The 20,941-nt window shown below is 38.2% G+C and overlaps 2 protein-coding genes across 5 annotated transcripts; both read right to left on the reverse strand.

Moving 5' to 3' along the window:
• Positions 1-1,640: 1,640 nt before the first annotated feature.
• LOC147558318 (E3 SUMO-protein ligase SIZ1-like) lies at positions 1,641-13,615 on the reverse strand. 4 transcript variants are annotated; one of them, XM_086659975.1, is made up of 18 exons: positions 13,188-13,615; positions 12,887-13,005; positions 12,520-12,600; positions 12,255-12,297; positions 10,712-10,790; positions 10,302-10,461; positions 8,997-9,127; positions 8,364-8,432; positions 6,438-6,528; positions 6,251-6,326; positions 5,933-6,006; positions 5,678-5,785; positions 5,284-5,445; positions 4,228-4,332; positions 4,062-4,142; positions 2,779-3,961; positions 2,055-2,410; positions 1,641-1,933 (listed from the first exon to the last, which is right to left on the reverse strand). In XM_086659975.1, exons 2-17 carry the CDS (start codon positions 12,908-12,910, stop codon positions 2,250-2,252), a joined length of 2,628 nt encoding a protein of 875 aa, XP_086516101.1. In that variant the 5' UTR covers positions 12,911-13,005; positions 13,188-13,615; the 3' UTR covers positions 1,641-1,933; positions 2,055-2,249. The 4 variants fall into 4 exon arrangements, with proteins under 4 accessions (XP_086516101.1, XP_086516103.1, XP_086516104.1 ...); XM_086659977.1 differs by having other exon boundaries at positions 3,379-3,961; positions 13,188-13,600; XM_086659978.1 differs by having other exon boundaries at positions 3,379-3,961; positions 12,887-13,016; positions 13,188-13,588.
• A 1,014-nt stretch (positions 13,616-14,629) lies between these two features.
• On the reverse strand, positions 14,630-16,949 carry LOC147558319 (elongation factor 1-alpha). The gene is made up of 3 exons (XM_086659979.1): positions 16,887-16,949; positions 15,933-16,414; positions 14,630-15,840 (listed from the first exon to the last, which is right to left on the reverse strand). The coding sequence occupies exons 2-3, from the start codon at positions 16,392-16,394 to the stop codon at positions 14,959-14,961; spliced, it is 1,344 nt and encodes a 447-aa protein (XP_086516105.1). The 5' UTR covers positions 16,395-16,414; positions 16,887-16,949; the 3' UTR covers positions 14,630-14,958.
• Between the last annotated feature and the right edge of the window lie 3,992 nt (positions 16,950-20,941).

Raw genomic sequence — 20,941 nt, forward strand, 5'->3', positions numbered from 1 at the left:
GTTGGCTACTGCATAATATTTGTAAGTAGATGAAAGATATCATTGGTGTCAACCAGATTAGGCCCAAGTCCTATCCTATTATTGGTATAGTTGTATCGGAGTGTGATTGCGCCAAGTGAAGCTCTGTTGATGAATTTTGGAGAGGATATTTTGGTTTTTTGTGTCATGCGTGACGGGAGCCAGGTGCTAGCCTAGCCTAGTCTTACGCGTAGAACTGGGTTTCCCGCACCACTAATTTGGGCTTCGAATGAAGTTCCTATAACTCTAACCCGCAACTCCTGAGCTGAGTCCTTGACTCTCAAAAGCTTTCTGAGACGTTACGCCATACTAATAGATAACCTAATATTATATAGAATTCTATTCCATATTAGTGAGGGGCATGTGCATACCCTTTCTTGGTTATTTAAGCCAAGATATAAGTTGCTTTAAATAGTATGGTTTGGGGGTATAGCTGTGGTGTATAGGTCTGGGTTTCAACTAGAACGTAGAGTATAAGGTTTTTTCATGGTCATTGATCCAGTGAGCACGAGTCTCAACCCAAACCATCTTTGGCAGAGAAAGGACTTAATCTAGCTCTTGGCTGTGAGTCGCTAAGGCTGCCTAGCTATTTAAAGTCCAAGTGCAAATTATGCCAATAAAGTAAGAAGGGCTTTGGCGCTCGAGAAGAGTGCCGGAGAGTCTAGACAACCTCCTATCCTTTAAGGCCCCGAAGGAAGCCTAGCTGTCAGAAAGCTCATCATTTTTGTGCAGATCACACAGAGAGTTATTCGGAACAAGACCTCTCTTTATCAGTACAAAATCACAGGATTCAACACAATACACTTCACCAAATGCAGCAGCAGCAACTTTAGAGAGAAACAAAGCGAAAAATGCAGAACCAACTATAGAGGAAGAAACAGAGCAAGAAGCTGCAACAACTGTAGAGATAGAAATAGAGGAAGAAGAGAGCAAGAAGCTGCAACAACTGTAGAGATAGAAATAGAGGAAGAAGAGCAAGAAGGTATAATCTGTCAGTTTCATTCTTCACCCCGCCTCTTTCGATTTCAATCAGGCTCCTCTCGATCTCTTTCTTCCTCTCCCAATTTCATTCTCCTTTGGATCTCTACTTGCTCCTCTCGCTCTCTCCCTACCTTGTTTTAGACGACATTCTATATTTTTCTTTTTATTTTCCTTTTTCTTTTGCCAAGGATGAAAAAGCGTTATTTAACACTAACATTTTCATACACACGAAGGTATTATACCCCCTCAATTTGAATATCAAACTAAACTTGCCTTTTGTTTTTCAGTTACAAGGAATGGGCTTCTTCCAGTCATAATATATATATATATATATATATATATATATATATATATATATATATATATATATATATATATATATTATATATACATTTGTTTAAATGTAATTAAATTATATGCATTATATAATACATAATATATATATTATATGTATTTATTGTATATATAAACGGATAGATTGATCCCTATCTAATCCTGCCTCGTCACAGTCCCCAATAAGACGACTACCAATTTTTCGCGGTTAGGCCACGAGGTGTAAATTCTAGCATTCAAATTCGATCAACCAATTAAGCCTGTTGATTGAGATATTCCTCGGTGAAGAAAAAAAAAGAAAACTGTAATTTAGAAAGTTTTCATTCATTTCTAAAGACTAGTTCATGTATATACAGCGGTCTGCTATAAAAAAAAATCTTCTCATGAAAAACTCGGAAAATTTACAGATCTCCTACCCCTAAAAAGCTTCAACAGTTGTTGCAGAGGCATAAAATTATAGGGCTAAGCATTAAATTATACTTAACTCATGGAAGGTGCCGCCAAATTTTGACTCGGGAAAGCGCCTTCTCCCAATCATAATGTTGATAACAAAAAGTTCTCCACTGGACAGATGCAGATAGGAATAGGATCAAACAAAATCCTGCACATTATCAGATCAAACAGTCGGAAAAGTTTGCAGAGGCATAAAAGCAGTCGCACCAGTCTAGATTGGAAGAGATAAAAGTAATTGAAAATATTGCGGAAGACATAGAAGGCCTTACAAATGAACTGCGCGAATTCTTTACACCAACGAGCAATTAGCAATTAGACTTGTCATGGGAATCACGAGCGAATCTGCAGACTTTTCTGGATTTGATTTCTTGCTTTCATTTCCTACAACTTTATGCAAAAAACTTAGCCTTCCTTCGTTCCAGACGAGATCATAATGTACACTGCAGCCATATCCCACTTTGGATCTAATCAGAGTCAGAATCGATAGAGAGGTACAACCTTGGCCGTACAGATCTCGATTGTACAGACCTTGGTTGTCGAGGAAACGAGAAAGGGCTACTAGATTTTTGCTGATCTGTAGTTGTCCTATCAAAACCCTCATCATTCATGCTCACAAGTAAAGAAGCTGCAAATAAGAAATAGGAAGTGTTAGACCAAGAAAATATCAAAGGGAAATGTGCTTTGGAAGAAAATGAATGGACGATCTTTTGTCAATCGTAAGCAATACATCAACCAAATCAAACATAATAAAATGGATATGGTGGGGGCTAGAAATCCATCTAATCCGTTGATCTATTCTATATTTTCCATCACTAAATTGACTGAGTGGACTCCAACTCCATTTGCATGTACGTGTAAACGAGAGGTACCAAAAGTCCTGGCGATACTCGATATTGGCGCTAGTATACTCTAAAAACACAAAAAATAGCAAAACTGTAACATCTAAGAAATAAGAAGAGAATCACACCAATGTTAGCTAAAGACTCAACCTACCCTCTTTAGACAGACATTGATTTCTCGTATCCAAACCACTTGCAGCTGCCGACTGACCATGACCAACAGTCCCAACCCCATCACCAACCCTAAGAGATATCCAGTCTTCCTCACGTAAACCAGTTGTCATGAGAGGTTGGTTTCCTGTATCAGCATTTGCCGATGAAGTAGCTGGGCAAGTGGGAAGAAAAATTTGCAGAGAAGGGTCATCTTCACCAAATGCTAAGGGACTGCCAACCAAGCCACCATTCATATTGGTGGTGGGACACACAGACGTTTGGGATTCTGTTGTATATCCTATAGTCATATCTGGAGCGAACGAGTAGTCGCCATTTGTGGACGTGGGACAAGTAGTGGGAGTATGATGAACATTAACTAATGATTCTGAGACATCTGTCTCAGAACCAAACAGTTGTAACCCAGGCCCAGCTTGAGTACTACAAGGCAATGGCCACAGAGGCATCCCAAACTCATCTCCATACCCATTTAGAAGACCCGTGCAAGAATCACTGCCAGTAACAAGACTGGGATCTTCGGGATACGAGACCGGAACTCCAGAAGATGGAACAGTGAAAGAAGTACCACAGGCATTAGTCTGACCTGTCTCATAGACAGCCTGATGGAGAGTTGGATTTTCATTCTCGTCTTCAGAATCACTGAGAATAATGACATCCGTGTTCCCTGAAGGAGCAGATGGACCTTTGTTGACAACTCCATAAGCTGAGTCAAGGTTGAGAGGAAAAGAATCGGGTTCACTGAAATTTCTGGGAACGTTGTCATAATGCCCAGCAGTATCCTGATTAACACTTAGATCTTCACCATCTCTACAACTTCCAGTAGCACTGCTGCTCATAGGGATGACATTTTGGTGGCCATGATTATTTTCTCCTAGTAGCTTTTCAGAAGCTAGAACGTGGTTATCTTCAGGTCTTTTAACTTCCCATGTCCGGTTTCTTGTCTTAATTCTTAATTTCAAGCAAGTACGTCCTCCTGAAACTCCGTCCTGTTTAATCTCCTTCGAGGTATCAGGGTCAGGTTTGACATCTCTGCCCGTAGAAACAGAAAGGGAACCATCTGGGGAGTGCCACTGTGCAAGATCCCAGCACTCACTTTCATTCTTTGCACGCCAGGAACCATCAGGCTTCACATCTACATCAGTGACATCTTCTCCACAACCCCTCATCTGCACATTACGTACACTAGTTTAAGATAACGATACTAAAACATTAACACAGACACCCTGTATGATGTTAGGGGAAAAGGGGATCAATAGAAGGAACTACCATTGTGGTGATGCGATTGAAATATGGGTCGATAATTATATGCTCCAAGGAGTAGTTTTTCAGGCAAATGGGGCATTGCCACTGAAAACAAAGTGAGTTTGTTCAACACCTTACAAAAGAGAATCGACAAAAATAAATGGAGAATGAAACTTGTTGAGAAGCTCACCTTCCTGGACCTTTGATTAAGTTCAACAAAAGTCTCAAGATCAAAACAAGCCATGTGGGCACAAGGTTTGAATCTTCCAGCAGTTTTGATTCTAGAACCGCTCATCTACCATTTCCATACGGCCACGTAAGTAAGTAATAACTTGATATGATTACCAAACCATGATAACGAATAAGATATAAGTTAACCCGAATTATACCAACCCATAATACAGAAAATTGGTTGATGTAACAGTACATGGTAGAATCTGGAAGCAAATTGAAAGAATTGCTATATAATCTAGAACGCAAAATAACAGGTCGGGAGGAGGCCCAACGGTTAGGGTTCAGGAGTAATGAATTATAAATACAATCATCAATCACATCCCTGACAATTAATTCATTAGTAGGACAAACAAGCAGCACCCTCTATCTCCACTAATTCATGACACAATACAATATTTGTTCTTTTTGTAAGTGTTTGTAGTACTTATGTTCCCTTGTGCTGATAATTTGTCCAATCTAATATACATTCAAGGAATTGCCTAGAACACAATTTAACTTGTCCATTCAGTCTTTTATTCTTGTCCCCTTTCTGACCAAAAACTGAACCTTGCACAGTGGAACCCAGCCCAACAAGACTTTACATTGGGAAAGGTTTTGTCATTCAAAACTCAACGAAAGGAATATCTAGGCCAACCAAACAAATAGGATGACCCATAGTAACAACATTATCCTAGCAGCAACTGTGGCAGGGAAATTGGTATATAAATAAAAATCATGATTATAGAAGGGGATAATAAGAAAGGCCAGGCTCCTGGGCAGAATTTTGGGTGTAAGCGGCATAAATTGTCAATAGACGAGCCACATGTAGATAACTGAAGTACTCATGTCTTGCAGGGATGATTTGTTTATCCTAAGTTGTCCTCCCTAAAATTAAGACTCACTGCCATACATTTTTCTCATACCTCAAGCTTCAAATTTGGAACATACTAATAGGCTAGTGGCATTTCAAAGACATGAATGAACTCTAAAAGAAAATCTACATGATAATACAAATATACATGCTACTACTTACAGGGCAGCGGAGATTGACAGTAATTGACTCTGCAACAACTTCCAAATCACTGTCGCTATCCGCATCCCCAGCAGCATTACCACCTCCTATGCAACGGCAAACACGTGTAAGGGCATCCTCGAAACGCTCACCATCTAGTTCACTTGGAATCAACCTGAGCACCTAATAGAACACTGAATTACCAACCATAAAACGCTACGTGACAGAAAAAAAAGTTCAAGAAGACTGTTACTAACTAAAGAAAATTGACTTCCTTGCATATTACAGACTCCATTTTCCTTCAAATCAATTTATTAGCCATAACAGAAGTCTTCCGCAAGAACTCGAATAGAACAAGATTGAAAAAATAAAAATAAAGATGGGGAGCAGGTGAGACAATAACAAGGATAAATACCTGCTGAACTGTACGGCGTTTCACAATTTTGACACCCACACAAAAAGTTCGAGCATCAGATCTTGTGAAAGATATTTTATTGATCCCTATCCTTGTACATGACGTGATCTAGCAATAACGTAGAAGGGTGTCAAGAAAAATATTAATGAGGGTTAGTGTCGAATAAGAGAAAAGTTTCTGCCAGGTCCTAAATTTGTAAGTGATTTATCAGCATAACCAATATGGGAGAAAAGTCAAATAGAAAGAGAGACTTACTATAGGACCATCGTCACGACCATTTACTCCCAACAACTGAGACCCGGGTCTATTAATAGTGCGGACTGCAATACCTGTCAATGTCAACAAACCCCATACAAAGGTTAAGTATAGGGCCAGCCAGTCAACAGAATACGCAGGCATTCAAGACAAGATATTTCAGATTGAACAGATCAAAAGTCAGTTGTCAGTTGTTACCAAAAAAAGGTCAAGGATCCATGTTGCAGACAAAAGAAGCAAAAGAATTTATACTTGATGATCATGAATCCATGCATCTAACGAAAATTTAAAATGACTACTATAATAAACTTTACATACCATTAATCTGCAGATCCGGGAATTGAGGCCACTGCATCCTAAATAGAACCTTATCATTGAGAAGAATACACCATACCTAAATAGAACCAAAGTCAGATGCCCAGTTAACAATCATTCAGTCAGAGAACCCAGTATCTGAACTCTCAAGACACCAAAAACAATTCTAAGAGAAAATCCATGAACCAACCTGAACATCATATTCTGTTCCCTGCATCATTTCCCTATCCGCTGCAGACAGTGAAAATGTTTTTTCTACACTCGACTGCGGTGGGTTAGCACTGCAGGCATTTCATATTATCATCCTCAATTAAGATTCGCAACCATAAAAAGTGTCTCCCAACAAACGTAAAAGATAGAAAAGAAGGTAAACCAAACATGGGAAATATTGAGACACAACGTAGGTTGGTCTCCCCACTATAATGACTAGTTTTGCACGTTATTAGCCCATCCATGAAAGTCCGATAGAAATTAGATTTCTCTTGAATGTCCTATACATCATGGTTATTTCTTAGTTTCTTTTGCTTTCTTTTCACTCATATACCACTTCAGTGACAGCTGGAAACTATAGTAAATATTCAACTGTAACTTCCAGAAAATGCTGGAAAAAAACATAGCAAGATAATTTTTCAGAATGAAAAAATGATGAGTTTAAACCACGGTAATTAAATGTCGGTTTCAGTCTATACTTAAGTAAGCTCGGAAATAAAAACATGTCGGTCAGTGTAAAATTTTAACAAATGTATAAAAATGACGAAAAGGTTGTGCTGTGCAAATGATAGAAATGTCATATAATAGTTTGTCGCAAGATCATTAGACAATAAATAAGCATAAAAATATGTTACCATACTTTAACACAAACTTCTCAACGAGACTCTAGACAAACACTTAATTTGGTCATCCTCCATTACAGGTTCACCCACCTCTTTAACACATTACCCATTTAAATAGTGGGTTTCCCTAGAAAAGTATTAGGGTCCTTCAGGAAAAAAAAGGGGAATTTTGTAATAAAAAATTAACAGAACACTAACAAAAGCTGGTTAAATTATGAAGTATTTTTGAAAAATATGTTGAACACAAACACAAGTCTGCTAATTAGGGGGTATTTTGTGTTTGAACACTAACATGGACATTCTAAGTCAAGGGGTTCCTTGTAATAACGTGACGGAGAACTAACCAAAGTTGGCTCAGTGGGGGTTTTTTGTAAGAAACTATCTGAACATTGACAGTAAGCCCGCTAAGTTAGGGAGTATTTTGTAAGAATATAAGGAACACTAACAAATGTCGGTTAAATGAGGGGGTCTTTTGTTAACAACTAAGAAAACTAACTAATTAAAGGTGTAATGTCAATTAATATTTACTGAAGGGGTAAACTCCACTCCAGCACTTAATAAAAAGAGGGGGTCATATCCAACAAACCAAAAAGTTAAACGAAAAGATTAGGGTTTTCTTTCATTCTCCAATCAGAACTTCGCTGCGGCCCCTTCTTCACGCCATCTTCCTCTTTAGGGCCTCTCCTTTAGGGTTTTTTTAATCAAATCATTGTCCCCAAAGACTGAAACTCCACTACATTGTTCACAAGGTATGTTACTCCCCTTTCTCTCTCTAAAGCTTTCTGATGCTTTAGGGTTTCATATATTTCATTATAGTTCTATGATTCAGAGTATCATTTCCTATTTGATCCCTTTGAATTCCATATTCAAAGTTGCAATCGGATCTATTCATTAAAAAGAACCGATTTGATACATTTCTTATGTACCCATAGGTGCTATATTGGATTTGAATCAGATTTCGGATCAATCTATAATGATTGACTGCCTCCATTATTTCTCTATCTACAGCTTTTTGTGTTCTGCAAGTTGGAGGGTAATTCAAGTTTGTCGAAATATTTCGCCATACTTAGAATAAAAATCATGTAACCTCCATTTCTTGTCTATACGGGTTGAAACCGAAATTTCTCGGTCCATTTCACTGACAAATTTCGACTTTGAATAGCTTGGTTTAAACTTTAATCTGTAGTACTTGAGATGAGGGAATAGGACAAAGAACTGCTCACAGATTCAACTTTATTCATCAAACAAGAAACTCACAGAAGTTACAAAAAAGTTACACTTACCCATCTGCTGGAATATCGGAGGGGTACAACTTCACAGGATGTAATAACGGTTTCACTGTCTGCAAGAACCTACTTATTGAGAAAATAACAAATTATTAAATACCAACAAAGAGCAAGATTCATCTCTACAAACACAATAAGATGCATGGAAAACTGTTCATAAACGGACATGTGGATGATAATCGAAAATTTTGTGCACACCTAACATGACTTGAGAAACAAAAATGAGTTTATGCAGAAAAAATTAGAACTAGTTTAATCAACATGTCGAACTTGAACGCAAAGTGAAGAAGGTGCTGAATATTCTGAAACATTCAAACAAAGAGTGAGCATAGAAGTACCAAAAAAGCTGGATATTATTCTACAAAAAAACCCGGAGGCTAGAAACACTCCAAAATAACAGACCGACCCTAGCTGTAACAATCTTCACATCACACCCAGCTGTAAACCTTTGTAAGATAAATTGAGCCAACAATGAACTAAGAAGTTTTCAAGTCATAAATGACAAGTAACAATAGAAGGACCTGTGTCTATCATACAAAATGAAATTTTACCAAGTAATCTCTGATTCTCTATGCTAACAAGTAATAAGAAATGGTTAAGAATATTAAATAAGAATAAGTTGTAACGTACGGATCTGCGTGTTTGATGCGACAGAGTTCGCAATAAAATTGAGATGGAAGGGGTGGAACACCGTCCGTGGAGTTCTCTGGAATAACAACACAGGCCATATGCTGCCATACTCGACACCGTGGATCTTCACACTACAAATTAAAAACACCGCATCAAAAACAACCAAAAGGAAAACATATTGAACAGAGAGTAGCTCCATAATAGTGAAATGATAAATACAAATCAAACCCTTTCTCAGACTTCACTGTTTCTAGGGTGGTTCTGTTAACAACATTACAGACCTTCCAAACTTCTAAACCTCCCTAGACTCACTGCAAAGATCTAGGAAGTATGTACAACCTTATACTAATTCAAATTACTCAAATAAAACAATATTACCACCACCAGCATTAAATTTAAGACCCTTGATTATATGTGTTCAGAGTTATGGGAGATTAGGATAGTGTAACATCAGAGTGAAAAGAGCAGAGAAAATTCAGAAATTTTACGACGAACAGAACTAGGTGTAGACTATTAGGCTTTAGGCGGCAAAGTCAAACTAAAGGAATTATGATCCATTGGATCAATGGTACAAAAGTCAAACGAACTACGTTAAGATTGTTAATCAATACTTAAAAGTATGCATAGATATGAACCAAAACGCTTTCTTCAAACTCTTCTTTTCGTCTCCTTTCCAGTTATACCAACTCCCAGGGAATGGTGGGCTAAAATTTATTTTGTCAACTTAATTTGTGTGCTCCTATCTGAGTAGTGCCTTTTTAAGTTCCTGTGGCCTTTAGGAAACTTAAATGTAATAGCCTTAATCTATAAATTACTAATATTTCATTTATCTGTTGGTTTAATATACCAAATTATTACATATATAATATGTATGCATATGTATATACGTATATATATTCTATGATATGTAACCATATCTACTGCTCTCACTCGCTCTGCCTCACAAAATAACCCCACCCCGCTTCACTTTTCGCCCCTGACAACCTTGCAAGAAATAGACAGTTCAAATACAAGTAACTTGAATCAAATACTCTTCCTTTTTCTATACCTCAATCTAAGGAAAATGATGATGTTGGTCTGTTAGGTTAAAAATAAGATCCCCATAAATCATCAGCGGCAAAAAGGCTGGATAATGAGAATCACCCAATATACGACCCAATAGTGGTGATAGTAATGGATCAGTACCACCAGAACCAGTCTGAAATACTGGCAATCAACTCTGTCTGCAAAACAAGTTGCTTCCATCTACGGGCACCCAACAAGAAATCACTAACTACTAAATCAACAATCTATCAACTTCATTACCTGAATCATTGTGTCAGTAGTCAATGTACTTCCACAAAGACAGCGGACCTTCATATTTGATTGAAAAGAATCATCAACCTCTTCTTTGGGCTTTGCAATGTCAACGTCTGAATCACTCTGCTTAGATGCTAACTCTGTAGCCCCAAATTTCTGCATTTTTCTGGAAGCAGAGCGAGGATTATTAGCTTGCATTTTGGAGGACTTTAAACCAGCATACACAACTTATTTTACAGCTACGCGACAAGAACAGATAAAAATGTAATAAACTTTTGGCAGCATTAGAATATATGCGGGAATAAACACAATCAACTTAGGAAGTGTGAAGGCTTGCAGTATATTTATATGCTGAGTAGAATCAAAATTCTTCTGTTGTTCACATTGCTAGATAGAAACTAACAATAAGAAAGCACCTGTATGTGTCATCAATTATTTTGGCAACACCTTCTCTCCCAATCGAATTTTTCTTCCCTGGGACTTGCATATTGGCAACTGCAGCATAAGGCCAAATATATGTTAAATGCACATTGATGGCCGAATCATACACAATTTTAGAAAAGGTCTACGTAGGGATGCAGCAGAATCTTCTCAGCCATCATTCTTCAGCTAATGTATTCTGAGAAGAAGAACAAGGGAAAGCATTTTTCACAACTTCGAAACCCCATTATTTTAAATGACAACAACATGAAATATAGCGTGTAATTTGACATATTAATAATAAATTGCCCTTTTCTGCCCTTGACATATTAATGATAACACCCTCTCACAAAGTCTTGCTAGCATGACCACATAATGTATTTTTCTAATATTGAAGCTATAACCATAATGATCCCTCCAGATAAACATCCCTACATTTCACAGAATAATAGTAACACATGCGAGATCAGACAACACTTGCAGGGCTTCCAACGTGAATTTATCTGAAGTACCATTAAGAGGATAATCTTCTACTTAAATAAATCATCCTCACAACAAATAAGGCCACTGTTTTCATTATTCCTAATGCCATTATACTTAATCATCCCAATATTTTTTAATGTATCAAGAGGAACTAGTTGTTGCACCCCAGATGTTCCCACTTTGATATTAATTTAATTTTTCAAAAAAAAATCCCACTCCCCAACCCATCAGAAACAGCAATACCCTTTTATGGCACCCCTGCGCAAAACAATCCAATCTCAAGCACAAAGGCGCTGCCCCTAACTTGTCGGCCAGTCACAATTCGGGTTCCGTTTTCATAAACTCATTTAAACTACACACTTTCCAAGACAACAGAAGCAAATTTGATTTGCACATTACAACCACCAGCATAGCCGACTACAAGAAGCGCATATCCTATCTAATTTCTTGTACTTGCTTTTATTTATTCGTTGCTTTCAAGATTAGGACAAGTATTATTTTTTCTTCCCAGTTTGTTGTCTTTACTTATTAATTGGGTTCAACAACCATACACTCTGGTGCAGAGGGTCAAATTTTCTCTTGCTAAGGCTTCAAAATGTTATATTTATTTTATCAATTTTTTTACTATTTCTCTGCCTTCTTGAATATATTTATGTTCTAGTCAAAACTTCGGAGTACAGAGAGTTGTTCTTCAGTTTATTTCCTTAGTTTAGTCCCCCAGGCAGAGAGAGCTAAAGGCGGTGTTAAACAAAATCTAGTGATTTTTACATCAGAGGTTTCAGCTTGCATCAAGACCTATTAGTAACTTGCACCCCACCCAATCTTGCAGACTTAGAACAAATGCCAGAAATGATATCGTGACAAAGCATTGTTCCAAATTTTAGGGAACTCAAGTATCGCAATCAATATGTATAGAACAACATCAACCAAGCTACATCTACCTAAAAAGAGAAGTAAAAAAGAAGTTACATGATGACATAGCAATAAACGTATACATATAGATCATTATCCAAGTTAACACTTCAAAAAACGCAATACAAGAGCTAAACCAGTTACCTTGCTCGCCTGAAAGAATAGCTACAATTTTGTCTAGAAGGTCCTACACATCATAATAAACATGTTTTCAATTTAAAAGAAGACACAAACAAATGAATTAAAGAGGGTTTGGAAAAGAAATGAAAGAAAAAAAAAAGGCCTAGAGGCATTTTGACTTTTTTTTTTTTTGTTCTCAATTTCTAGATAAGCATCTGCACAATTTTGAGTCACGAAGGAAAAAAGACATGACCATCAAGAAAACTAAATAAAAAGATTTAGTAGGTACCTGCTTTCTCCCTTGCTTTGTCTCACCAAGGTGGGTTAGGACTTCCCTGAGATCTTTTACTCGGAAGCTCCCCAATTTTTCCTAAAACAAACATGTTTATAAGACTAAATTGAAGCAATGTGAGACCACAATTTACACAAAATCAGCAATATCTGACAAGTATTGGCATACCCACCGTCGCCATTACTAACAAAATACAAAAATTTCTAGAGGTATCATATCATTGAGGGAAAATATGCATTAGCTCATTCAAAACTGTCTGATAATCAAAGACACTAACAGTCTGACAGTTCACAGTTGTAATAGATACGGCCGATAATCCCTCAGTAATGGGGATGAAACTAATCATTGTAGAAGTAAATAATACCTTGCAACTTGATACCAAATCCATCTTTCAGTCTATTAGGGCACCAGAAAATATCCTATCCCTAATTCCCTAATAGAACAAAAGCCAGAGCAACTGAAGCTGAATAGTTGACCACAAACCTGAACAAATACTAAATCAAAGGTCGGTTGAATTAGCTGAAATCCAATAAAAACGTATGACAAATTAAATTAAATAATCGAATTAGTTCATCAAAATATAAGCCCTAGAATGCACATACCAATAGTCAACAACATCGAAACACAAAACCCTAATTAGAACTGATATAAGATAGAGGAAATACCTAATGGATTTGAGAAATGATGAAATAGTTTGATTGATAAAGTTGAATGGGAAGAAAAAGAGAATGAGGAGAATTCGAGAAGATCAATTCAACGTTACGTGATGAACTCCAATAGGTTTTCCATCAAGCCTGCTGCTGACCCTCTCTTTTTCTCTCTCTCTCTCTCTCTCTCTAGATTTCTCTTTTTGTTTTGATGACCGAGACGTATACTTCGAGTAGCGATACCCCCTACCAACCCCAACCAGCGATGAGGGCACGGACCGGACGTATCGTCTGGTATCAGATTTGGTTTAATCTTACGGAAAATCCGCTCTTTGTGGCGGTGCGAAGTGGGGGCTTGGGGGGGAATAAACGAAAGAGCAACGCTTTCCCACTGGTCGGTTAGGTCGCGCAATGTGAATAGTTTATGGGTTAATTCCAATTTGACTGACCCTGATTTATGGCTAATTGGAAAATTTGTATCTCCTGTTAGTCCAACATTTTTATTTGACTTCTAATACTACTATAATACGCAATTAAACTTAAAATCCCATATTCATTTTTCTTTTTCACTTTCATTTCAAAAGTAATTATGTTTTATTTTCTATCTTTACATACCGAAAACCATAGGTCAACGCACAACAACAAAAAAAAAAAATATTCATCTTCTCCATCCGCCAACTCCACAACAGTGATACCACCATAACTGCTGACGAAGACAACCATCAATTGACTTTTATCTCTCTCTCTCTCTCTCACCGTGAAGCTTCATATCTCTAATACTTTTGTCAATTAAAGCTCTAGCAAGAAGCTTTTCTTGGAGCTCTGTTGAAGCTTTAGAGAGAAAAGAAGAAAAGTTGGTGGTGTTAGAAGGCGTTAATGGTGGGTGGACTTCGGTTGAGGCAATGGTGATTAGAGAAAAGGAAAGGAAAAGTAAAAACATTTTTTATGACTTGTTTTCTGTCAGTTGAGAAAAAAAAACAAACTATGGGGTTACTAAGAAAGATAGATTGGAATTAACCCAAAGCATTGAACTACAAAACATGTATTTGTGATATATTTTATGTTAGCAGAGCTTGACAAATGGCTTGTACAATACTGTCATAGACATGATTGTAATAATCTGCCTTTCAAGTAACATTTTTTTCAACATTCCTGTCAAACCTCTTTTGGAGGGGAAGTTTGCAAAACATGTATCAGCAAATACCAATTATCCCCACAGGACAAGTACATAATGTAATCAAAAGCAGTGTAAACCCTGTCTGCACTGAATGAGCTCCCCGAAACGAGCATATGAAGAGCTCGTCGCGTCATTAATGGAAAATGTTCATAACACACCATACCCTTAAAAAAATTAACCTAATTTAGCCTGCAAGACCAGTATCTCTGAGCAAATAGAGCTGGTAGATGCAGGTGGAGAAATGCTCACGAGGAAAATTAACAAGTACTTGAAACCAGTAAGATAATTAAAACTTGTAAACTAGAATATAAAGCATCATCATCTTTGCAGTATAACAATACCCTATAAAACCAACTGCAGTATAGTTCAACACTCTTGACTTGAAAAACAAAAGACGAAATTAACGACAGAACTTGTTCAATGTAACAACTGCCACCGCCTGTCTAACACCCAGTTCTCATAGAGCCTGGAGATAGAAGGTGACGGCAGAGAGCTACATCGACAACAAACAAAACATAATAGTTTGACGAAACAACTAAAAAGTAGTAGGTCTTTATGATAAAAGGAGGAATGAAGTTCGAAGAAATCTACTGTGCGGTTGAACTGCACGGTTCACTTCTTCTTGGCAGCTGACTTGGTGACCTTGGCACCTGATGGATCCTTCTTCTCAACACTCTTGATGACTCCGACAGCAACTGTCTGTCGCATATCCCTAACAGCAAAACGACCAAGGGGTGGGTATTCGGCAAAAGTCTCAACAACCATGGGCTTGGTTGGAAGCATCTTAACCATACCAGCATCACCATTCTTCAAGAACTTGGGTTCCTTCTCAAGCTCCTTTCCTGATCGCCTGTCGATCTTGGTGAGGATCTCACCAAACTTCACAGCAATGTGGGAGGTGTGGCAGTCAAGAACTGGAGCGTATCCGTTACCGATCTGACCAGGGTGGTTCATGATGATAACCTGGGAGGTGAAGTTGGCTGCTTCCCTGGCTGGGTCATCCTTGGAGTTGGAGGCAACGAAACCACGCTTGAGATCCTTGACAGCAACATTCTTAACATTGAATCCAACATTGTCACCTGGAAGTGCTTCCTGGAGAGCCTCGTGGTGCATCTCCACGGACTTAACCTCAGTGGTCAATCCAGTGGGACCAAAAGTGACAACCATACCGGGCTTGATGACTCCAGTCTCAACACGTCCCACTGGCACAGTTCCAATACCACCAATCTTGTAAACATCTTGAAGTGGAAGACGGAGTGGCTTGTCTGAGGGTCTCTTTGGCTCATTGATTTGGTCAAGAGCCTCAAGTAGGGTTGGTCCCTTGTACCAGTCGAGGTTGGTGGATCTCTCAATCATGTTGTCACCCTCAAACCCAGAGATGGGAACAAAGGCGATTTTGTCTGGGTTGTATCCAACCTTCTTCAAGTATGATGAGACTTCCTTAACGATTTCCTCATACCTTGCCTTGGAGTACTTGGGAGTAGTAGCATCCATCTATTAACAAAAACAGGACAATTAGTATCATCAAACCAATAAATGAAGTAATGAACATCAAAATATCATAAGCAACACTAAACAAAATATACCTTGTTACAACAACAGATCATCTGCTTGACACCAAGGGTGAAAGCAAGAAGAGCGTGCTCACGGGTCTGTCCATCCTTAGAGATACCAGCTTCAAACCCTCCAGTGGTGGAGTCAATGATGAGGACAGCACAATCGGCCTGAGAGGTACCAGTAATCATGTTCTTGATGAAATCACGATGTCCTGGGGCATCAATAACAGTGCAGTAGTACTTGGTGGTCTCAAACTTCCACAATGCAATATCAATGGTAATACCACGCTCACGTTCAGCCTTAAGCTTGTCAAGAACCCATGCGTACTTGAAAGACCTCTTGTTCATCTCAGCAGCTTCCTTCTCGAATCTTTCAATAACACGCTTGTCAATACCACCCAACTTGTAGATCAAGTGACCAGTGGTGGTCGACTTTCCAGAGTCGACATGTCCAATGACGACAATACTGATATGAATCTTCTCTTTACCCATGACGAGTAGATGCTACGTTACTACAGATACAAATAAGAACAAATATGAGCAAATCAGAAAACAATTTCTTAAACAAGATTCCAATACATAATATCGATACAGAGTTGAAGACGGGATATATCACAAAAACAGAATTAACAAGTTTGAATCAGTAAACTATCAAGCAATACTAAAGCATCAGACAAATTGGCTACTGCTTCAGAATCATTATGAACAGTTTATATATAATGAGGTATAGGGGTAATCAAGAATATGCCCTAGTTGTACAGATCCGTGAAGTAATATCTCTTTGAGAAAGTACTAAACGTAATTAAAAAAATCGATAAACACTAAGAAGACTAGATCTAAAGAAGAATTCTAGTTTTCAAAATCGATTCATCCTAATAATAAACAGGATATGAGAAATCAAACAGAATAAAACTACAACAACTAATAATCGATTCAAAGATCAGAATCATTAAATCAAGATAAATAAGAAGAAGAAGATATCACCTTCTGAAGTGGAGAGAACGGCTGCCTAAACCCTAGGCTGATGGAGAAGAAGAAATGAGAGAAACGATATCAGAGCGCAGTGGTAGGGTTTCAGAGGCAAGACTAGTATTTATAAAGGGCATTTCTTTAGGGCATATGTTTCGGCCGGGGCTATGGGGAATTGGTTGGGCCGACCGGTCGAGGACCGTCATATCATTCCTCGGGTTGGACTAATTTGTTTAAAAGGTCGGGGCGGTCCGGGACCGGGCGGAAAACGGGCCCGTAACCCGCCTGGATTGTTTAATTTCGGGCCGGCCTGGCCCAACCTTTTTAACAACACTAGGTTGGATCGATCGGGCTTTGAAACTCTCCGTCCATTCTGGTTCTCAGACTTAATTGGACGGGTTATTTTAAAAATTCTAGGTGGCCAATACGCGGACGACCGTTTTTCTTATATGGACAACTATTTTCGGGCCCGATGCGAGTCAACTATGCTTGACTTAGTTGACTTTGATTTAATAAGGGGACAACTCCATAAAGTCTTACATACTAATAATTGGTAACTTGGGGACTACTAACAAAAATAATAGTTAAAGATTGAAAACCTAAACTGTCTTCTTCTTCTTCTTCTTCTTCTTCTTCTTCTTCTTCTTCTTCATCTTCTTCCTTCTTCTTAGTCTTATTCTTCTTTCTTCACTTCTATTAAAAGTAAACTGTAGTTTCTACCATTTTTTTATCAAACCCTAGATGGATGAAGAAGACAAAATCTCTTCTTAGTCTTATTCTTCTTTCTTCACTTCTACTAAAAGTAAACTGTAGTTTCTACCATTTTTTTATCAAACCCTGGATGGATGAAGAAGACAAAATCCCTCAATCTGCACCCGAAGAAGTTTTTCCGGGCGTTTCTATAATAGGCATTCATGACATTGATGAGGTAAAACAGAACATAACTTGCGACGAAAATCTGGCAAAATCGGACAATTTTCCAGATTTTCGTAGCAACTTTGCTTCTGTTATGCCGTATTTTCGGAGAAAACCGACAAAAATATTGCATAACAGAAGCTAAGTTGGGACGAAAATCTGGCAAGTTTTCTGATTATGCCAGATTTTCGTCGCAAGTGATGTTCTGTTATGTCATATTTTTGCACAACCCGAATTACCAGATTCATCTTCCTCTTCACCATCGTTTTCAGAGTCGGAACCAATAGATCCATCTTCGTCTTCCACATCTTCTCTAATTTTCTCTGCCATCAGTACCATCTTCTTCTTAATGGTCGGTTTTAGAGTTTTAGGGTTCTAACCTTTGTCTTTGGGGAGATTCTACAACAGCTCCCTTGCCTTTGTTTGATGCCATAACCACCAATGCTTCTCCAAGGAGTTTCTCTCTCTAGAAATTTGGGTGATGATGAAGAACAAGTAATAGATTAGATGAAGACTAAACTAACCTAGGGTTTATGGAGAAAGAGAGAGGTCATCAAATAATATATCTGATTATAAGAGGACTTGAGTGAAAATAATAGAAAGTTGTCCCCTTAGAAACTGATGTCCATATAAAAAATTTATTTTTTTGCGTTGTCCACATAAGATAGTTGTCCATATAAGAAAAACGGTTGTCCGCGTATTGGCCACCAAATTCTAATGTCTAAAACACGTCTAAGTCCGCCAAACTTTTCGGGTTTCTCGGGTATCGGATTTTCTCCAAAATTTTGAAATATCTCGGTCGAATTGACCAACTTATTTCTATTTCCATGGTCTCGAAACTCAAATTTAATAAAGTTTCTCTTAATAATGTCTTTTCAGAGGGCATCTCGAACAACAATATATGTATATATATAGGTACCCTTTTGGCTAACATAAATCTTCTTCATCATCTTATTCTGATTTTGCATCTTATTCACCATCTCCATCATCTTTTAAAGCAAAAATCCGTTTTGAAATAGGAGTTTTTTTCACATAAGCATAACGTATTTTGATTAAAAAATCTCGTTAATCTTCATGTTCATAACCATTTTCGTCTCTAGTTCTTTTTCTCAATCTCTCGACCATCTTATCCCTCATATCTATCTATGTTAAGATATTTTTGATGTCAGAGTTACTAAGAGATTATGAATCTTGACACATATATGATACACAACACATTTTGTATATAACAAAACTCATTTTGTTCTCCATCATCGTATTTCGTCTCCGTTTAGATTTTTTGATAACTATTGATGTCAGATCTAGAAACAGATTACACTTCTTAACAAATTTATGATACACAACGTATTTTGTATATAACAAAATCCATTTTGTGCGCTATCATCGTATTCCGTAAGTATACGGGCGTCAAGTAATAACCCGGTAAGACCGGGATCGATCCTCAAGGATAGAGAGGTAATTCGGATATCGAGAGAGTCTAGCCACCGGTCTAGGTGTCACTCACTATCTTAGACTAAAATAAAAGGTGATAATTTGGTTTTTTTGGATTGATTTATAAGAAACAACGAAAAGTAAACTAAACTATATAAGGAGAGATGAGACAGATTCGGGAAAAAGGGTCGAGCAAGAATAAAGTGAGGAGGATACTTCGATCCACAAAGTCGATAGTGACTAGTACTAATGATCTATAAGCATGAAGAGTTAGTTAACTTCACCCATTTACTTGGATTGGTCAACGAACTCTTGGTTTACTCAGATTCCAGTCCATGAACGGTCTAAAAATCCGAAAGATTTTATCATTAAAAGCAATAAAACTCTTGTCACATCAAAATATGTATCACGAGTATCCGACTACAAAGAATTAGCTAGACATGGTGGAACACATAATAAATAAGAAGAAAATAAAGAAAGACAAAAGCTAAGGTGAAAATCTCCCTATTCCGATGAGGCGCATGGCTAGGATCGTCGGAAAATAATGCGTTTAAGTACTGCCGATCTCCCCTTAGCGAAGTTCTGTTTTCCCCTTAACTATGCAAATTAGGTGTCCCCTCAGTGAAAACATGAGTCCCTTTAGCAACAATACTATCTTCTTCTTCCAAACCAAACCACCATGAAAGCTTAGTGGAGCTTTCTCTCTCTAAGATTTTTATCACCAAAGCAAAATCAATCAAGATAGGAGAATCAATCTAAGAGGTTCCTAAGTAAAAACCCTAAGGTTTACGGCCAAGATTATGGGCGGAAAACCCTTGAAGCTCTCGGCTAAGAGAAGAACAAGATCCGGCCAAGTATGGTTGCTGTTCGGGTTGATTCTTCCTGTCCGGTCACGTCCCGTGCTTGCTTCAAACCGAGCTCGAGCTGCTGCCTTAAACCCTTGTTGTCCCGTGCTACTCCAATGGAGAACCCGAGCTGCTGTCCCTCTCTGTCCAGCCGATCTGCTCCTTCCTTTCTCGAGTGGCTGCTGTGTTCTTCACCTTGATAACGCCGGCCGAAGCTTGGCCGGCTAATGTGTTGGCCGGCCTAAGCTTGGCCGGCGACTCACCTCCTCCTTTCTCTCTCTAGCTTCCCTCTCAATCACCCACACAAACCCTAATTTCTAATTTCTAATTGAAGAAGATGAAGTCCCCATTCAGCTCTCTTCTTCCTTTTGTTTCTTTTTGGTCCTAAGACATCCAAGAGGGGCTGCCTATAGATTTTTCCCATTTCTTCTTCTTTTAAAATTATTGGGCCTGGACTTGGAGTTTGGACTTTAACTTAAAAACCAAGGGGGTGCTTATCAAATCTCTACTTGTCTATCTTGGACTCATGGGCTTTGCTTTTCATTTGGAAACCAAGGGGTGCCTTCAAATTTGTCTCCACTTCCTCTAATTTTCAGAAAGACGAAAATGACCCTCGACTTCCTTCTTCCATAACTTTTCTGTTCGAACTCCGATTCGACTTCCGTTTTCGCCGCCGGATTCACCATCGACTCCACTTGCCACTTAACCTCTGATCTCTGCCAAAATGACCAAAATACCCCTGGTCTCTCTTTCCTTCCGGTCTCTTCCACATGAGATGAAAATGTGATAAATGTTCCGTTTTATTCTGAATGAAGCTTCAAACTCCAAATAAGGTACCTACCAAGAAAAACTTATAAATAATTAGAAATAAAACACGAA

This window comes from Eschscholzia californica, unplaced genomic scaffold (assembly GCF_041429995.1).
Source record: "Eschscholzia californica isolate CP2 unplaced genomic scaffold, dmEscCali1.0.p SCAF_2, whole genome shotgun sequence".
Taxonomy (NCBI): Eukaryota; Viridiplantae; Streptophyta; class Magnoliopsida; order Ranunculales; family Papaveraceae; genus Eschscholzia; species Eschscholzia californica.